The sequence below is a fragment of the Rhamphochromis longiceps genome, linkage group LG18 (genome assembly GCF_057381845.1).
Source record: "Rhamphochromis longiceps isolate RC_006_pf linkage group LG18, R_longiceps_female_GT1.1, whole genome shotgun sequence".
NCBI classification, from domain to species: Eukaryota; Metazoa; Chordata; class Actinopteri; order Cichliformes; family Cichlidae; genus Rhamphochromis; species Rhamphochromis longiceps.
The window spans coordinates 1,403,113-1,421,632 of record NC_140574.1 but is presented as its reverse complement, the minus strand read 5'-3'; the positions used below and the strand labels follow the sequence as shown (position 1 = coordinate 1,421,632).

Sequence of the window (18,520 nt, the reverse complement as noted above, 5' to 3'; positions counted from 1 at the left end):
GAGCACAGGGAGAACATAGACATAACGGGCAGGGGAAACAGGGAATAAACACAAAGAGGGACGAGGGCTCATGAATACACAGAGGGGCACACAGGGGGTAAGAGTCACGAAGGGAAAACACTTGGGAACAACACAACAGGGCAACTCAGGAAACATGGCCTAAATAAGGAACGAAATACAAAAATACAGGAAACTAAGAATACTGGGACCACATGGCCCAGGACCATGACACTGCAGACAGTTTGGCCCAATTCAAAAAGGACATGATGGATGACTGGGCCATCATTAATAAGGTGTCTCGTGACCGATGCAACAACAAGAACTCTCCAAATTCAACATTCAGTTTGCTTTGCACACAAACTCAATGTATTAGTCAAGAAATCATGTGATCAAATCCCTGAACTTTCATCCATAAGAGACTAATCGAGACAAATCGTATCATTCTTCAGATCCAGCACTGCAGCCAAAGGAAAGCTTGCTCAAGTGCAGCAGCAGGTGGGACAGCCCGTCTTGAAACTTATCAACGACGTACCAACACGTTGGAACAGCACATATCAGATGCTGTCACGGCTACATGATGAGAAAGAAGCAGGCTGGGTATCTGTTGCTTCTCTTCCAGCAGATTTAACTCCACTTACGGCTGATGAGTGTGACATCGTAACAGAAGCACTTCTTGTGTTGGTCCCTTTCCATCAGGCCACAGTGGAGTTGTCTGAGGAGAGGTTCAGGATCAAAGGTGATGATGATGAGAATGCTATATTTGGCACTTGAGCTGAACTCTTTACATCTACACACAAGCAGCCACCCATCTCCATGACCAACTGAGGCGTCGTGTCACAGACACCGCTTCTAATCTGGAGTCCTTCAGTGTGTTGACCTTTCAGACCCCAGATTTATAACACTTGGATTTCGTAGTTCCTCCAAGTGTAGTGAGACAGTCAATCGCCTGAAAGTGGAGTGTGCTGCAGGAATTGCCTGCACAACATCTGAGCCACAGCCTGGACCATCATCAGAGCAGTCACCTGTTCCAGGCAAGTTCAGTATTATTTTGATGCCAATGTGTACTAATAATGCATTTTTTTATTATTTCAGAAAACCTGTGGCAGCGGCTCGATGAAGAAGTTGGCAGACAAACAACAGCGGACTCCATCACTGAGGTCCAGCGCTACTCGGAGGAGAGAAACACTCCACGATCAGAGGATCCTTTAACGTACTGGGGAACAGAAGAACATCTTATCAGAAGCTTTCCCACCTGGCTTTACAGTTTGTGTACCTGCAGCTTCATCTGTGCCTGTGAGCGTGTTTTCCAAAGCTGGGGAAACGGTGTAAAAAAAAAACACAATAGACTGAATGCAAAAACTTATTTTTCTGAATAAAAAGGAAACTCAACAGTGATTTTTCACAAAGTGATTTTTCATGTATTTCCAGTAGCACACTTAAAACATGTCAGAGGACATAATAAACAGAGCAAATTGATATGAATGATATCACTTTGCAGGATTTCCTGTCAACATGGCCACAGCGCTCATTCTGGGGTGCACATGCTCTGCGCTGAATCTGCATAATGACGGGGGACGGAGTGCAGCGGGACTTTGCAGGGTCCATACTTTAAGTCCTGGTGATTTGGTGGAATGATGCTTCTCATCTTATCTGCTGTGTCACTTTAGTGACTGAGCCTGAGCCGTGATGTTTATCCGGCTGACTTCAGGTTGTAAATATGAAAAGAGCTGATGACAAACAGCGTTTCGCATTCGTGACATTGTGATTGGGAGCTAAAGGTTTGAACCTGAGAAATAACGTTTAAAATGTATAATTGGTGGGACTCTTGTTTATGTGAGTGATATTCAGAACATGACGTGATCGAAATAACTTGTTTTTCAGACGGAGACGTAAAAGGAGGAAAGAAAAGTAACTGTGCTCCTCTGGCGGAGCGGCACCGTGCGGCACCAGGCGGAAGTAAACCAGGAAAAGCGGAAGTGCCGTTAGCTTTATTGACTGAGCAGGAAGTGTGTTGTTGTTGTGTGAGCTGAGTGTGTGAGCTGCGGCAGCAACGATGCCTTCAGTTCAGTATCTGAGAGAGTTCATCAACGAGCGACTAACTGCTGCTGCTGAACAAATATTCTTGGAGTTTGAAAAAACGATCGTCCAGTACGAGGAAGAGATCGACCGTCAGCGCAGACTGCTGGATATCACCTGGAAACCCCAAATCAAGCTGCACAGGACAGGTGAGTGTCCCTCTGAGGGAGCATCCTGATCACAGCTCTGCGGGACGTTTCTGATTGTGAGGACTTTTTGGAGATGTGAGCTAACAAAGAGCAAACAGAGGACAGGACTGCGCTGCGCTGCATTCAAACAGCAGCTGGTGGATTTGAGCTTTTCTCTGACCTGGATCACTCAATCAGTTCCTTTATGTTTGCTGTCAAAGTTGGAAAACATCAAAAATCGAGCTTCAGAGCACATTATTTATTCCAGATGGAGTTTATACATATAAATATAACGTTTATATAAATGTATGTTTCCTGTTGCACTTGTGAAAGTTGCAAACAAATGTTGGAAACATGAAGTCGCTGTGCAATAATAAAATATCTAATGTGACTGATCTGCAGGCTGTTGCTCGTCCTCAGCGCTGTGATCTGCTGCTGTGCTGAGGACTGTTTGAAACCAGTTCCACTTTATCTTCATCTAAACACACCTGTTCTGTCTGTGTGTGAATCAGCAGCTGTTTGTGGTGCTGGAGGGGTTTGTGTAGCTGTACCAGGCCCTATCCTGGAGCCGGGCCTGGAGTGAGTGTCTGGGGGCCACAGCCCATAAAAAGCTGCGCGAGGGGCTTTAGGGGTTCAGTTCTTTCTGCCTCGAGCAGTTTCATCTCTGACCAGTCTGGCCACAGAGGTGAGGAAAGCCACTTCTCTGGTGGACGAGCGATACCAGCAGGATGTAGTCGGGCTTGCCAAAACGCACAGCTCGTGTTATAAAACGAAGCTGCTGGAGACGGCTGCACTCTGGCCTGGATTTGCCTTCTGTGGCCCTCGTATCCCCTCTGTGGGTGTTTCCACACAGGACTACTTTCCTGTGCCTCTGGGTCGGGGAACAGGTCCCGACTGTTGCTTGGATTTGTGCACTGCATACAGAGCACCCAGCATGTTTCAGTCCTTTACTGTACCCTTTAAAACCCAACAGTTAATGCCTGACTGTGGTCACGCTGAATCCTGATTGGTTGACAAGCTGGCTGAAACAGCGATGGAAAAAGTATGAAAAAACAGAAGATCGTAGGTGATGAGCCCAGAAAGAAGCTGCCTCTAACCGTGTTTATCTGTCTCACACACTCAACCAAACAACAAGTGCAAAATCAAAAAAAGTAAGTTAAAAATTAAAACGTCTCTTCCAGCGAACATTAAAAAATCTCTGATGTAAAGTCTTTTGTGTGATTTGGCGCATTTCAAATAACTAAATGATTGAATAATTGAAAGAGCATCTGTATTAAAACTGAAACAACAGACGGTCAAATATAACCTCCAAACAAAATGTATAAATTCTAAATGGGTGAATCAGTCTGTTCATGATCGCTCCGCCCATCAAAAAGTCACCTGTGCGAGTATATCACCTATGATTGGTCATTGGACTGACAACTGTCCTGGAAATATTTTCACATATCCCCGAACCTGAATACACGGCCGGGTAGGATGGATGAGAGTCGCCCCTCAGGGGGATTACACGTCTCAGTTCTTTGTTTTGGACTGGGAGAAGGCAGCAAGCCCTCGGGTGTCCTGTGGGGAGTGTTTTGGGAGTCTGGGATGGACAGTTTGGTCCTTGTGTGAATGCAGGTAGAGCTTGGTTCACACTGTAGTCAGAAAGCAGACCCGCTGACTCTGCTCAGAACTTTTATGGACACAACTTCAGCTGCAGCCAGAAGGCTGCATTAGACGGTGACTTTTAGCTTGCGCTGGGGTTGTTCACAGCTGAGTGGGAAGCAGCAGGAAAAAGATCTGAGCTCAGTCGACAAGGGGAGGAGCGACCCCTCCAGGTCAGGGAGTTCAAGTTCCTGCCAAGCTGAGGTCTGTCAGTGTTTATCTTAACGCCTTGTGCACGAGTTAGGGAACGGAGCAGGAGAGTGACAGATCTGCAGCGATGCAGATGTTGTACTGTCTGCCTGTGGTGCTGAGTGTGAAAGCAGAACAGCAAAGAACAGCCGGTCAGTCGCTCCTGTGTCTGATAACGAGCTGGTCCGCCCGGTGGCAGGTCAAACAGTCACACACAAGCACGTTGTTTGCACGGAAGCACCTCATTCTAAAGGGAACCTCGGGGGGACGGGGAGCACCAAGAAAGCATTCTTAACAACAAACGTAATCGGACACCAAATCGTCCGACCCGGCTGAACATTTTACAGACGCTAAGGAAGCCAAAGTGGCTCAGAGTCGATTTCCTGTTGTCTGGTGTTGCAAACATGCAGCAACATGATGGAAACACGCGACATTTGTGTTGTTCAAGATGCTTTTGTTTGTTGAAGGAAAATATGTCAGCAGCTCATTTTCAGCTAGATTTTTGCGCCTCCGTCAGATCCTCTAACTTAGTGCAGTTTGGGGGAAATTGTTGAATAAATATTTGTTTGCCTTGAAAAGTTTTGTTTGTATATGAACTCATCAAAGTAGAATGCAGTCGGTGCTTCTGCAGTGGTAATCGGTGCCGCCTGAGGCGTCTGTCATGTTCACACTGCTGGCTCAGCTGAATTTCTCTGACAACTTTTTGTTTGTGTGTCTCCATTTGTGCCTTCAGACCTCCAACAGCAACATGTCTGTGAGGAGGAGGAGGTTCAGCAGAGGAGCCGAACACAGTCTCTACAGATTAAAGAGGAACAGGAGGAGCTGTGCATCAGTCAGGACGGGGAGCAGCGTGCACTGAAGGAGGAGACTGATACCTTTATGGTGACTGTAACCTATGACGACAGCGATCTCAGTGAACCTGACCTGGACAGCGACCAGCTCGGCTCTCGCAGCTCTCTTCTCTACGAAAGCCGAGATCAGGAAGGAAGCGAGAGTTTCGATTCTACTTCAACTGCCACTAGAAACATAAGTCAGAGTAGCAACGCAGAAATCTTTCCCACATCAGAGAGTCAGTGTAACACCGACATAGTCCCCAAATCTCTAAAATGCAATGTTTGTGGAAAGGTCTTTAAGCCTTTTAGTGACCCGTTAGCATTTAAGAGACACATGGCAGTCCACTCGGGCGAAAAGCCGTACTCCTGCAAAACGTGTGGGAAAAGTTTCACTAAAAATAGTACTTTACTGGGCCACATGAGAGTTCACACAGGGGAGAAGCTGTATTCTTGTGAAACGTGTGGGAACAGTTTTACTCGAAAAGGTAGTCTGCTGGTGCACATGAGAATCCACTCGGGCGAGAAGCCGTACGTCTGTAACGCCTGCGGCGAACGCTTTTGTTACTTGTCGGCGCTTAAAAAGCACAAGGCGGTGCACACGGGCGAGAAGCCGTATTCCTGCGAAACGTGTGGGAAAGGTTTTACGGAGCGCGGCAGTTTGTTGGTCCACATGAGAATCCACTCGGGCGAGAGACCGTATACTTGTAAAACCTGCGGGAAAAGTTTCACTAAAAAATGTACTCTGTTGGTGCACATGAGAATTCACACCGGCGAGAAGCCGTACTCGTGTAAAATCTGCGGGATGAGTTTCAGTAAAAATGGTGGTTTGTTGGTGCACATGAAAACTCACACAGCTGAGACGCTGAAGTCGGACATTTCTGTGGGCAAAGACTCTCTGTGAGGTCGGCTTCCTGTCACCTTCTCGCCGTTGTTTTCTCTGTTCGTACCGGTGACCACGCTAATGTATCTATTTAAAGATACGTGGGCAACCAGCTAGGAGGCGCACTTTCCAGCTTTAACACAGACTCTAGACGCTGACCTGTGTTTGTTTCAGAAATGAGAAGATATGAAATCGAGAGAGGCAGCAGGAGTTTGTTTCTTTTTGTCAGCATGAAGAGAAAGATGTGTACTCGTTACCAGCACTGAATCAGATGTAGCTGTGATGAGGGCTGTGCGATATGACCAGAATCTCCTGATAGAAGACGTTTCTCATCCTGATAACCATAAATATCACAAAATAGAGCTTTTTCTGTAAACTCTGTGAATCTCGGGCAACTCGACCTGTGGGAAGCGTTTCCAGCTGGACGTCGAGTGTTTTAACCGTGTTAGATAGAAGTTGTTTCTTTGCGTATTTATTAGACGGCGTGCTGCGGGGAGGAGCCTGTTCTGATCTCTGAGTCTAAGGCTACGTCCACACGTACCCGGGTATTTTTGAAAACGCAGATTTTTCTATGCGTTTGCACCTTTCGTCCACACGTAAACGGCGTTTTTGGTCACTGAAAACGGAGATTTTTAAAAACTCCGGCCAGGGTGGATATTTTTGAAAACTCAGTTGTTGCATTTACGTGTGGACGAGAAAAACGGAGAAAACGCAGCGTCAAAGGTGTGCGTCTTTTTTGACGTCACACTGTGCGCCACGTTATTGTTTCGGTGGAATGAATTTCAACAATACTGTTAATTTTACTCTCTGCAGTGTTTAAATGCTCACATATACACAGTTACTGTCCCTCCACACATACGACTCGGTTCTGCTTCTATGCCCCATCTTTGTTTACTTTTTCCCACCGAGGCTTCTAGACTTCTGATTGGCCAACATTTCTACACGGTTAGGAATCTAGCGCCACCTGCTGCTTTGGCATGTTCATAGCAGCGTTTTCCTTCATTTCTGCCTTTACGTGTGGACGGGATTATTTTTTAAGGCAGCACGGTGGCACGGTGGTTAGCACTGTTGCCGCACAGCAAGAAGGTCCTGAGTTCAATTCCAACATCAGGCCGGGGTCTTTCTGTGTGGAGTTTGCATGTTCTCCCCGTGTTTGCGTGGGTTCTCTCCGGGTACTCCGGCTTCCTCCCACCGTCCAAAGACATGCAGCTTGTGGGGATAGGTTAATTGGATAATCCAAATTGTCACTAGGTGTGAATGTTCGAATGAATGTGAGAGCGAATGGTTGTCTGTCCCTGTGTGTTGGCCCTGCGACAGACTGGCGACCTGTCCAGGGTGTACCCCGCCTCTCGCCCTATGACAGCTGGGATAGGCTCCAGCGCCCCCCGCGACCCTGAAAAGGATAAGCGGTAGCGAATGGATGGATGGATGAAAACGGAAACTCTCCGTTTTCAAAAATACCCGTGTACGTGTGGACGTAGCCTAAGGTTCATTGTGAACACCGACGGCTCGTTTTTGCTTCTCGTCCGTAAACTCTGTCCACACTCTGTCACCTGATTCTTGTGTGGCTGGTTGAAGAGGTTTGCTGTGTTTGAGTCTGAGCTCTGCACCATAATTTGCGTAGTCAGATGTTTCATAACCAAACCATGTCCGTGTTACAGAGGCGGCCCAAGGTTTAGGACTAAGGTCCTGGATTTGATTGGACTGGTCCGTCAGTTTGAGCTACCTGGTTCTGCCTCGTCTTCTCTGGTCATGCTGGGATTCTCTGTGCATCCACGTGGTGGCCAAACCATGAAAACGTATCACCATAAACAGTGGATTTTACTGCAGTATTATGAATATACAAACAAACGATAGCGTATAAAATAACATTTCAACGTCCGATATATTTCGTCATATTGCACAGCCCTAACTATGATGCAGGCTGTGCCATCTTGTTTTTGCACATGGTTAAATAGAGTAACAGCAGGTGAATGATGTCAGGACAGCGTAAGATTGAAGTTGGCGTGTGTTCCCCACTGTAATCTACAAAACCCAGACTCACAGCTGAAGATCTGTTTTTGATACTTTACATTTCGGGGCAAGTCGTGCTGCCTGCGCAGCCACGAAGGGCTCGTTATTGCCCAGCTGCTCTCTCTGAAACAAGCACGCTGCATGGGTTAGATCACAGATTACAGCAGACCCCAGCCAAATGTAACATGACTGTTAGCATCACTTGTTTCATATACTGATAGTTCAGATTGTATTTATTAGAGAAACAGCCGCGGTGCTGTCAGCGCGCCTGCACAGACACTACGTACTGTAAATATTTCAAACCACAGACGAAGTCTCCACGTTTCGTTTTGTCTGCTCAGCAGTAGCTGTGTCTCACACACGTGTGCTACACTCTTCATGTTTGCGTTTGTTGTGAGTCGCTGTGCGTCAGTGGACACGACTGTATTTATTCATTAGTTTGCTATAAAGGCTGTCCCTGACCCTGCCTGCTTTCTGCACAGATGTAATTTATATAATATCCGTACGATAAAGCTGTAAGTGTTTCCTGCTTGTGTGTTTCTGTGGTGTCCTCACTGCTACATTAATGTCTAATCGTGCAAATCTAAAAACCGGACAGGTGGAGAAGCAGCGCGTCAGCTGGTTTCCTTGCTGACCGCAGGCACACAGACGTGAGGTCTTCCATCAGTCCGTGTCACGTTCTCATGTTTGACTGAAGTCTGTGTTATTGTCTCGGTTATTTGTGGATTGAGCGCCAAAGCTGAGGAGCCCTCTCGAGCTCCCTGGCTTCTGTTTGAAGGACGTCTTGTGTTCACACTACATCTTCAGAGGTGACACTAACGAGATGAAGACCGTGTTCAACACGCTGTTGTAAAAAGCTCTTCAGAAATAAACATTGTTTTGGCCTAAAGTGTTGATAACTCGAGTAACCATCAGGATGTGGAGCTGAAGACACAACAGACCTCACAGTGCAGCAGGTTTGTGTGCTGCCTGTTAAGGCTCCTACAGGCTTCGCAGGCTTTGTCCTGCTGCATTAAATGTTTGTAGAGTTGTGATCTGCATCCTCAGAGGTAAACTCAAAGTACAGGCATGAAAAATGTTTTTGTGCGATGATTTGAAGCAGCTCTGCTCTTCTGGCTGCTGCTGTCTCGGGTGGACTCGTCACAGCTGTGCCAGACGAGTGAAGAGAAACTAGACTCTACCTGACAGACCAGAGAGGTTTAACAGTGTGTGGCTCCCTCTAGTGGATGTTGTGGAGTATTCTGTTGTCTTTGCTCCAAAGGTTTTTGTACAGAGTTTTGCTGTTTCCTGTCACTGTGGGCTGCAGAGCACAGTAGTACACAGCAGAGTCAGACAGCTGAAGCTTCTGGATCTTCAGAGGAGCTGACTTTTCTGTTTTCTTGGCCTCAGCATCAAATCTGTCTTTTGGAAACTCCTGATCATTATCTTCTGTTCCTGAAGTGCCACGCAGTAAAACATACTTTGGAAAGTTGTTTATTTCTTGTTTGTACCAGAACAAATACGGATATGGATCAGATGTTTCATATCTACATCCAAGTGTAACTGTGTCTCCTTCAGCAGCAATGACATCTCCTTGTTCCTGGATCACTTTGTCTTCTCCTTTACACTCTGAGGAAGAACAGAACATGCAGAGGAAGAGATGGATCAATAAACATGATTAAAAACTCACCATTAATCAGACTCACACATTTATTTAAGCAGAGGAAACATGTTGATGTTTGTATCTCACCAAAGAAAAGAGCAGCAAGAATAATCCACAGCCAATGTTCCATCTGTACAACAAGGTTTAAATCAACAGGAGAAACTAGCTGATGTTCAACATTCAGTCTGAGAATTGTTCTCTTCACAGCAGCACTTATTATTGACACAATGGTTGAACACAGTGCAGAAGGAGAGCCCCGCCTACTGGATGATGTCGCCCTCTGTCTCCTCTTTGAGTCTCACTTCTCTCACTTCCTCTTCCTCCTGGTTCACAGACTGTGAGCAGCATTTGAATCCCTGTGAGGAGGGAGGATGGAGCACTTTGCACTGTGTGCAAGGACAACGTGAAAGCACAAATGTTCTCCATCACTGATGCTTCTCATGCTTAAAGTGAGACTCAGGGTCAGATATTTTTTTTAGATCATTTGAGGTTTAAGCGTGACATCCTCAGAAGGCTCCAGAACATGTGACTTGTCATGTTTTACAGTTGTTTTTGTCAAAGCAAAGAAAATGTAGTTTTGCACGTTTTTACAGCACGAATTCAAAGCAACATAAACATTGAGAAATATCATTTTTAAGACCAGGAGCACCAAAAACATCACAACAGATTCAAAGTAGTTGATCTTTCATGTGAGCTCAAACTTAAAGAGTATTCTGAAGTTTAGGTTGAAAATGAATTCATGATGGTCAAGTTAGTGTTTGATGTGTAGAATAAATATTCCTTCCTACTGGAAATTGTTTTGTAATATCTGGAGACATTTAAAAGATGTGGAAGCAAACGTCACTGAACGAACGTGCAGGAATGCCTCCACAGATCAGAGGAGAGCAGGTGGTCTCCAGGGTCATGGACACTTTGAACCACTCTGGGGAAACAGGATGGATATAAAGCTTTGTGTGGACTGTGACTCAGACGGTGTCAGAGCAGCTTAACCCTTGTATGGTGTTCGGGTCTGTGAGACCCGTTTTCAGTTTTTTTCAAAAGAAAAATTAAAGAATTAATTGTTTTTTCAACCTGAAATTCATTGGCTTTGGCTTATTTTCTGTGAAGAACATAAATCCAAACTAATTTTCAATGACCTCATACTGTACCTCCCCCCACGCATTTACATTACATACAAGGTGTTCGGGTCCACTGCACCCAGGTCTAATAAAGGTGTTGAAAGTGCAGGTCCTGTGTTCCCACACTCTGTCTTCCTCCTTTCTGGTGCTGCTGATAGTGTTTTCTTCCCCTCCTGCTCCGCACAAAGTTGCAACATTGTTGAAAATTCAACTCTCAACACCGTCTGCTCTGACATTCCCCCACATTTTACCCTCTTTCTTGAGGGATCCAAATTTTATTTTCTCATACCCTGTCCCTCCTGCAAATTAGGGGCATAATACTATAAATAAGACTTTGCCAGTGTGGTTCTTTATCACAACTGATCAAGATGGCAAAAGATTATCTGCTGCGAGGGCCATCTGATTGATTTTGGAAGAGAGAGAGGCTTCGGATGATGATGTTGACAAAGAGGTTTCAGAATATTTCACATTTCTGAAAATTCAGAGTCTGACAGTGACTTTGAAGAAGAGGATGAGGTTGAGCACCATTTAGTAACAAAACGAAGACGAGTACCCCATCTGCTGCCAGCTCCAGGACCAGAACAAGCCCACCAGACAGCAAGTGAAGAAATATGGATGTCAATAACTGGTGACATTGAATGGTCTTCTTGCACAAGAAATGAGCCACCCTGCAGAGCTGTTACTGTGATAAGCCAGGGCCAACACGGCTGACAGTTACTCATGTGCAGGACATCAAGTCTTCATTTGAGCTTTTCATCCCAGATTCCATCCAGAAAATTATTCTGGATTGCAGTAATCTAGAAGGACAGTGTGTTTTTGGAGAGAGGTGGAAGGAGACCAAATTCATCTAAGAACCCCAAAGGCCTACTTTGGGGTTCTTATCCTTGCAGGAGTTTTCAGGTCCAAAGGGGAATCGACAGAATCCTGTGGGATGCAGAAACTGGCACGAACCTTTCCGTGCATCAGTGTCTCTGGAAAACTTCCACAAAATTTCCAGGATTATTCGTTTTGATAACAGAGACGACAGACCAGCTCGACAGCAGAGAGACAAGCTAGCTGCCATCAGGACAGTGTGGGATAAGTGTGTGCACCACCTCCCCCTGTTTTACATCCCTGGGCCTAATGTCACCATTGATGAGCAGCTGATCCCATTTAGTTGTAAAACATATTGCTTCACGTGTAAATGTGTTGTGTCTTTCCGCTCACTCCACTTGATTACAACTGATTTATTTTTTTATAACATTTTATTTAAAAAAAACCAAAACAAAAAAAAACCCAAGAAGCACATTAATTCATAAATGTGATCTAACAAAGGTAAAGGGAAAAAATTAACCATGTTTGCTGTTCATATGGCTTGTAATTGGGATGAAGTAAACATCTGTTGAGTAATTTAACATAAAATTGTTTGATAGTGTTAATTTGGAAAGCCAAAACTCTAGCGGGTCCACCAGACCCATGAACACTGGCTGAGTAACAAAAATATGAACACCACACAAGGGTTAAACATCAGTGAACAGCAGCTTTACCAGGAATACGTCCTGATGCCACAGTGTTGGAAAAGAAGGAGAGCTTTTACTTTAAACTGTACATAAAGGCATGCAGATCAGTCAAACTGGGGTTGTGTTCATTGTTCCTGAGGTTCATGTTAACATACAGGGAAGGATCAAGGGTGGATGATCATTATACACCAGAGAAACTCACAAGACTGTTACCTGTTCAATATACTGCAGATACAAGTCAGCAGACGTCCTGACAGAGAGCCAACAAACACAACAATCATTCTGTAAATAAGGAATGAAGCAGTAGATCAGCCTGCAAAGCAAGCTCCACAAAGCTGCCCCTCTAATCAGCTTCAGACACACAGAAACACAAAGGATGATGAAGCAGAAACGATGCAAAAGCAGTGGGTGGAGGAAAAGGAAGGATGACGGTGTTACAGGACAGAGGAAAGCAGGAGAGATGAGTCATCAGCACTTTGGACGCTCTGGTTTAAACAGCAGGAAACTGTGACAGCTGTGAGGAAACAGCTTCTTTTTCTCAGTGACGCTGGTCCACACTCCACGCCAGCAGATGGCGCTAATGCACCATTTCCATGTTTTCCAGCCACCGGGACAGCTTCCCTGTGACACGAGGCGGAAGTGAAGAGGAAACGCTGCCAGTATTGTTCGCTTTCCTCCGGGAGCTTCAGCAGGAAGTCGGAGCTGTGGTGGTCTCTCCGCCGGATCTGTGAGCTGTCGGAGCCGCGATGTCGTCAGTTCGGTACCTGAGAGAGTTTATCAACGAGCGACTAACTGCTGCCGCCGAGGAAATCTTCCTGGAGTTTGAAAAAACCATCGTCCAGTACGAGGAAGTGATCGACCGGCAGCAGAGGCTGCTGAGCATCACCTGGAAACCCGAAACACAGCTGCACAAGACAGGTGAGCCTCAGCCTGACGCAGGGGAGGAGCTTTTGTTCCCACCTGAGCCAATCAATGAATCAGAGCCAGAACACTTTATTAACCCAGCCTGATTTCTTATAGATGCTCAGCTATGATGTAAACACTGAAATGAGGTCCTCTGTTCAAGGTGCAGCATATGAAATGTTAAACAACACTGTTTACGATAAAAACGAGATATTAGAAGTGAAAAGGTGTCACAGCGAGCAGGCGTGAAGCCCACTCAGGTATTTCCTGTGGAATGAGGCTCCTGCTGTGCAGCACGTCGTGGAGAGGAGGTGCAGACAGCCGGGCTCCACACCCACACCAGCCTCGCAGATCGGTGTGCTGAGTCTGTTGGTGTGTGCTGCACCGACCACCACACACTCACCTGAGCACTGAACTGCAGGCCACACGCTGTCACACAGATGGCCAACTGTTCATGTGAGCGGCGAGGCATCCACCCGCACCGCTGTCAGCTCACCACCCAGTAAAGCCAGCCCGGTGGTGCTGAAGGGACTGCAAGAGTTCAACATGATTCTCACGCAGCTCGTCAGCTGTCTGTGTTTTCAGCACAGATGTGAGGCGTGACCTTTGACCCTTTGCATGTTCAGACTCATCCTGAAGATGCACTAAAATACTCCACAGAGTGGGAGGGCAACATGTTCACTCTGTGGAGCCTCATTAGTGGTAAAAACAATATATTTGCTCTGAACTGTTTTTGTGGAATTCTCAGATTTCTTGTCTCTTTCTGTCCCTCCAGACGTCCCACAGCAGCCTGTCTGTAAGGAGGAGGAGGAGGTTCTCCCTGAGCAGCAGGAGAGGAGCTCCAGTCTGGACCAGGAGGAACCAGAACCTCCGCAGATTAAAGAGGAACCCGAGGAACTGTGCAGCAGTCAGGAGGGAGAGCCGCTGGTGCTGAAGGAGGAGATCGATACTTTTATGGTGACTGAAACTTATGAGGAAAGCGAGCACAGCGACTCAGAGCCGGACAGCGATCAGCTCCTCTCTCACAGCTCTGCCGAGAGAACCGAGATCCGAGACCAGGAAGGAGTCCGCATCGCAGATCCAGGAGCGTCTAGAAGTCACAGCAGCAACGCAGGAGACTCTCCGGTGTCAGAGAGTCCGTGTAACGCCACCGCAGGGGAAAAGTCTTTAACGTGCGGCTTTTGTGGGAAAGCCTTCAAGAACAAGTACAAGATGATTGATCACCACAGAGTCCACACGGGTGAGAAGCCGTATTCTTGTGAAACGTGTGGGAGGAGTTTCACTCAGAGGGGAACGCTGACCGTCCACATGAGGACTCACACAGGCGAGAAGCCGTATTCCTGCAAAATATGTGGGAAAGGTTGCACGGTGAGGAGTAATCTGATGGTCCACATGAGAACGCACACAGGTGAGATGCCTTACCTGTGTAATACCTGCGGGGACAGGTTTTCAGACTTGTCGACATACAAAAGACACACGACCGTCCACACGGGAGAGACGCCGTATTCCTGCGAAACGTGTGGAAAGGCTTTTAACCGAGGCAGCAATCTGCTGCGCCACATGAGAACTCACACAGACGAGAGGCCTTATTCTTGTCAAACGTGCGGGAAAATGTTCACACGCAGTAATCATTTGTTGCGCCACATGAAAATTCACACGGGGGAGGAGTCCCAGTAGTGGTACTGTTAGTGGTGCTGGTCACAGGTACTTTAAAGCTGTCCTTATACACAAAAAGGAAAGAGACAAATGTAATCCTGTCACACCAGGATGCTCCAAGTATTATTCCTACAGTGTGTAAGAATGAAAACGTCCAGTTCGAACATATTCAGGAGTGACTGCAGCCTCCGAGTGACAGGGATATCCATCATTTGGATCATTGTGTGTGCTGCAGGCTGCTCTCATATTATTCTCTACGACATCCTCACAAAGACCAAAGTCTGTGTTTGTATGTGTGAAACAGGAATAACACTTCCCAAGTCTGCGAGTCCGTCAGGGTCCACTCGAGTCCCAGTGACTTAACCAATCACAGCAGATGGCCCCGCCCCTCCCTGAGCCTGGTTCTGTTGGAGGTTTCTTCCTGTTAAAAGGGAGTTTTTCCTTCCCACTGTCGCCAAAGTGCTGCTCACAGGGGGTCATATGATTGTTGGGTTTTTCTCTGTGTGTGTTATTGTAGGCTCTACAGTATAAAGCGCTCTGAGGCGACTGTTGTGATTTGGTGTTGTATAAATAAAACTGAATGAAATCATCAGGCGCTTTTCACGAGTTACTGTGGGGACATCCACGTCCCTGCTGGGTTTTTGAGATTAATCCCAGGCAGTTTCCAACCCACAGAAAGCTCTCCAGGATGGGGAGCAGCAAAAACGCATCATCAATGTCTCAATAAGTAACAAAGTCGTCAGATTAAATATAAAAGATAACATTTATGTAGCCAGAACAAACCTTTGTTCTAAACCACAGAGCTCAGCTCACACAATGTTTCCCACAGTGAGAGGTCACATGATCAGGCATCGAAGCCTTCAGGGGCGGTTTGGTGTGATTTTAAGTGTAAATGAATTATAACCTGATTTTCCTCAGTACAGCTGAATATGTGGAGAAACAAACTGTAGGAGCTTTTTGTTTTTTAATAGATAGAAAAAGTTTTAAATATATGTTTGTTTGGGCTGTTTGATTGTTAGAGGGACGGATATTTAATCTCTTTGAGCTCATTTTTGTTCGTTTACACAAGTTTATTGTTAGATTTTCAGAATCCACCCAACAACAGAAGAAGCAGTGTTAGAGGTGGTGGCAAAAGCTGAAGGCAAAACATTCATATTAAAACAACTCATGATCATTGTGACAGTAATAAAGTGTAAAGTCTGGAGGTGGTGACTGTGTGCTTCAGACTCCCAGCCAGGACCCGGCTCCCGCGGTGGGACCTGGCTGGTGGTGTTTGCAGGGGTGGCTGGAGGCCTCTCTGAGGGGCCCACGCGAGGCCCAGCCTGCTCCGTGGGAACCTGTCAGAGCCGAGGAAAGCAGAGTTTGGTTCATCTTTCCTCCAGCTTTAATTCACAAGCTCACAGGTGTGGATGAAAGCAGTGACTGTGACTTACTGCATTTATAGCTGTTGAATACAGTCATTGATTTTATTGACTGTTGTTTATCTCATGCATGCATCAAATAAAGTATTTAATCTGTAAAACCGTCCTCTGTTTGACTTCTTTAAACTGCCAGTAGCTCGTCCTCAGTCATGGACAAATGCAGATCTGTGTCAGCTCCTTATTGGAAGCTTCTAAGCAGTTTTCTCTGAACACACATGAACATTGACTTGGCAGTAAAAGTTGACACAGCCTGAAACCTGTGCAGGACCAAAGCTGTGTGCCAGTGAGATCAGAGCTGCTGTCAGCCACAGTGGTGTATTTGGGGCTCGGCCTGTAGGGGGTGCTGGTGGTGACTCTTGTACCGTTGTGTGTAGTTACACCAGTATAATGTGACGGCCAACCTGGGCTTCTGTACTGGGTTGCCATGGCAGCTCTCACCAAGATGAAATGAACAAATAAACTGCACACACACGTTTTACTGCCCAGGCTGCAGCAGTGCCCTTTGACCTTTAGCTGCTCACGGTCCGTCCTTCACCTTTAAAGGCTCCCACAGACTCTGTGTCAGGATCCACACATGCAGCAAGCTCATCATCGTCTCAGAATACCATCACCACGGAGGAATCCACACAGGTGAGACGCTGTGTCGTCCTGTAACACGAGGGAAACGTTTCAGACAAAATACAGATTCAAGAACTGCCTGGAAACATGTTTCAGTCTAAAAGCAGCTTCAGACTAATAAAGACCAGAGTGAGAAGTTTGATTCAGAGTCATGTGTTGTATAAATGCTAATGTTTGTTAGTGTGTTTTTATGTGCTTTTATGTTTGGTTTGTGGTTGGTGTGGATTTGCTGCTCATGTGAATCCTCCCACAGTGTTTCATTAGCAGCTGTAACCACAGTGACTCTGATAAAACAGGAATTAGCAGAATCCATCTGATATGAAGCTGTGCTTTGAATACCACTTCCCTCCTCTTTGAAGAGTAGTCAGATATCTGTGTTCAGGTTTTTGTACAGCCTCTTCTACACTTTGTATCACTGTGTTTCTAGAGCACAGTAGTAGAGAGCTGTGTCTGCCAGGGTTAGGGCTGCTATGGTCAGATTAGTTGATGTAGAAGATGTTTCTGAGTCATAACGTTTAATAAGAATATATTCATCACCACTTCTGTCCTTTGCTCCTTTCCAGAGTATAAACTGAGGAGCCTGAAGGTCAGAATCATGTCTGTACCAGTAAAGGCGTACATACTCTGATGTTGTCTCATAGCTACATGTGAGTTTGACAGATTCTCCTTCTGTTTCAGTGACTTCAGGTTGTTGAGGAGTGATTGAGTCTCCAGCTGTTAGTCCTGGAAAAAGAAAGAAGAAAAGTAGTGAAATGCAGTCTGTATATCTGCTTAATGCAGCAGCTTCAACTAAACTTTAATCCCTGTTCTTAAACTCACCTATAATGTGAGATAGAAGCAAAAAGTGGGCGGGGCCAGTTTAATAGCTCAGCCAATCAAACAGTTTTGTGCTTCCACAGCAGCTCTGTCTCTGTCTCTGATCTTTACTGCTTCATTTCTCTGTTGTCTTTGTCATCAGTCCAATGACACAAGAATCAGAGGTTTAACAGTGTGTGGCTCCCTCTAGTGGATGTTGTGGAGTATTCTGTTGTCTTTGCTCCAAAGGTTTTTGTACAGAGTTTTGCTGTTTCCTGTCACTGTGGGCTGCAGAGCACAGTAGTACACAGCAGAGTCAGACACTGCAGCAGAGGAGATCTCCAGATCTGCACGTTTCTCTGTTTTGTCAATGTGAGCTGAGAATCCCGACACAGCTCGATGAACTGATCCTCCCTCTGTGATGTAGAGCAGGAACTCTGGTCTGGATCTCTGGTATTGTCGGTACCACTGGATATTGTAGATAGAACCATCATATGTACAGGTCAGGTTGATGTTTCCTCGCTCTGCAACAGCTTCTTCAGCACGTTCCTGCTTTATGCTGTTCATGGAGCCCAAAGCTGCAAATGAATGATTCATGTCAGTCAGTCTTTTTCTTCCTTTGTGAGCATAATGAGATGAAGAACTCTGCTAATAATAACTCTGATCAAATCTTGTCACAATGAGACTTTTCTGTGTTCTAACACTCACCTATGCAGTGAGAGAAAAGTACAAACAGGTAAAGGAACATGTTTCAGGTGCTGAAGTCACACAGCAGATGAACAAAGTTCAGCAGAATGAAAAGACTAAGCAGCCTCTCTGCTGCACAGCCTTCTCCTCAACATCAGGCTGGCTGTAGTTCTGCAGGAAGAGACCATCTCATTGGCTGAGTTCAGCACCAGTGGGTGGAGCCAGAGAGAAACCTGTTTAGAGTCTTTATGAACAGCGAAACATCTGCTGGTTGTTTTTACAGCTGTCCTTGTTGCATGTGTGTTTCTTTCAGACTGAAACGTTTTGGGAGGAGAGTATTTGAACAACTAATAAAAATAATAATTCGCTGAGATTTAGAGATAAATCTGTTCCTACACTGTTATTAACACTGGGAGCA

The 18,520-nt window shown here is 45.9% G+C and overlaps 2 protein-coding genes across 2 annotated transcripts; both read left to right on the top strand.

Annotated features, from left to right (window-relative positions):
* Positions 1–2,008: 2,008 nt before the first annotated feature.
* On the top strand, positions 2,009–9,241 carry LOC146647358 (uncharacterized). Its single transcript, XM_085388939.1, has 2 exons — positions 2,009–2,225; positions 4,771–9,241. Exons 1-2 carry the CDS (start codon positions 2,054–2,056, stop codon positions 5,769–5,771), a joined length of 1,173 nt encoding a protein of 390 aa, XP_085245065.1. The 5' UTR covers positions 2,009–2,053; the 3' UTR covers positions 5,772–9,241.
* Positions 9,242–12,639: 3,398 nt separating this feature from the next.
* On the top strand, positions 12,640–16,096 carry LOC146647357 (uncharacterized). The gene is made up of 2 exons (XM_085388958.1): positions 12,640–12,940; positions 13,701–16,096. Exons 1-2 carry the CDS (start codon positions 12,769–12,771, stop codon positions 14,600–14,602), a joined length of 1,074 nt encoding a protein of 357 aa, XP_085245084.1. The 5' UTR covers positions 12,640–12,768; the 3' UTR covers positions 14,603–16,096.
* The last annotated feature ends 2,424 nt before the right edge of the window (positions 16,097–18,520 follow it).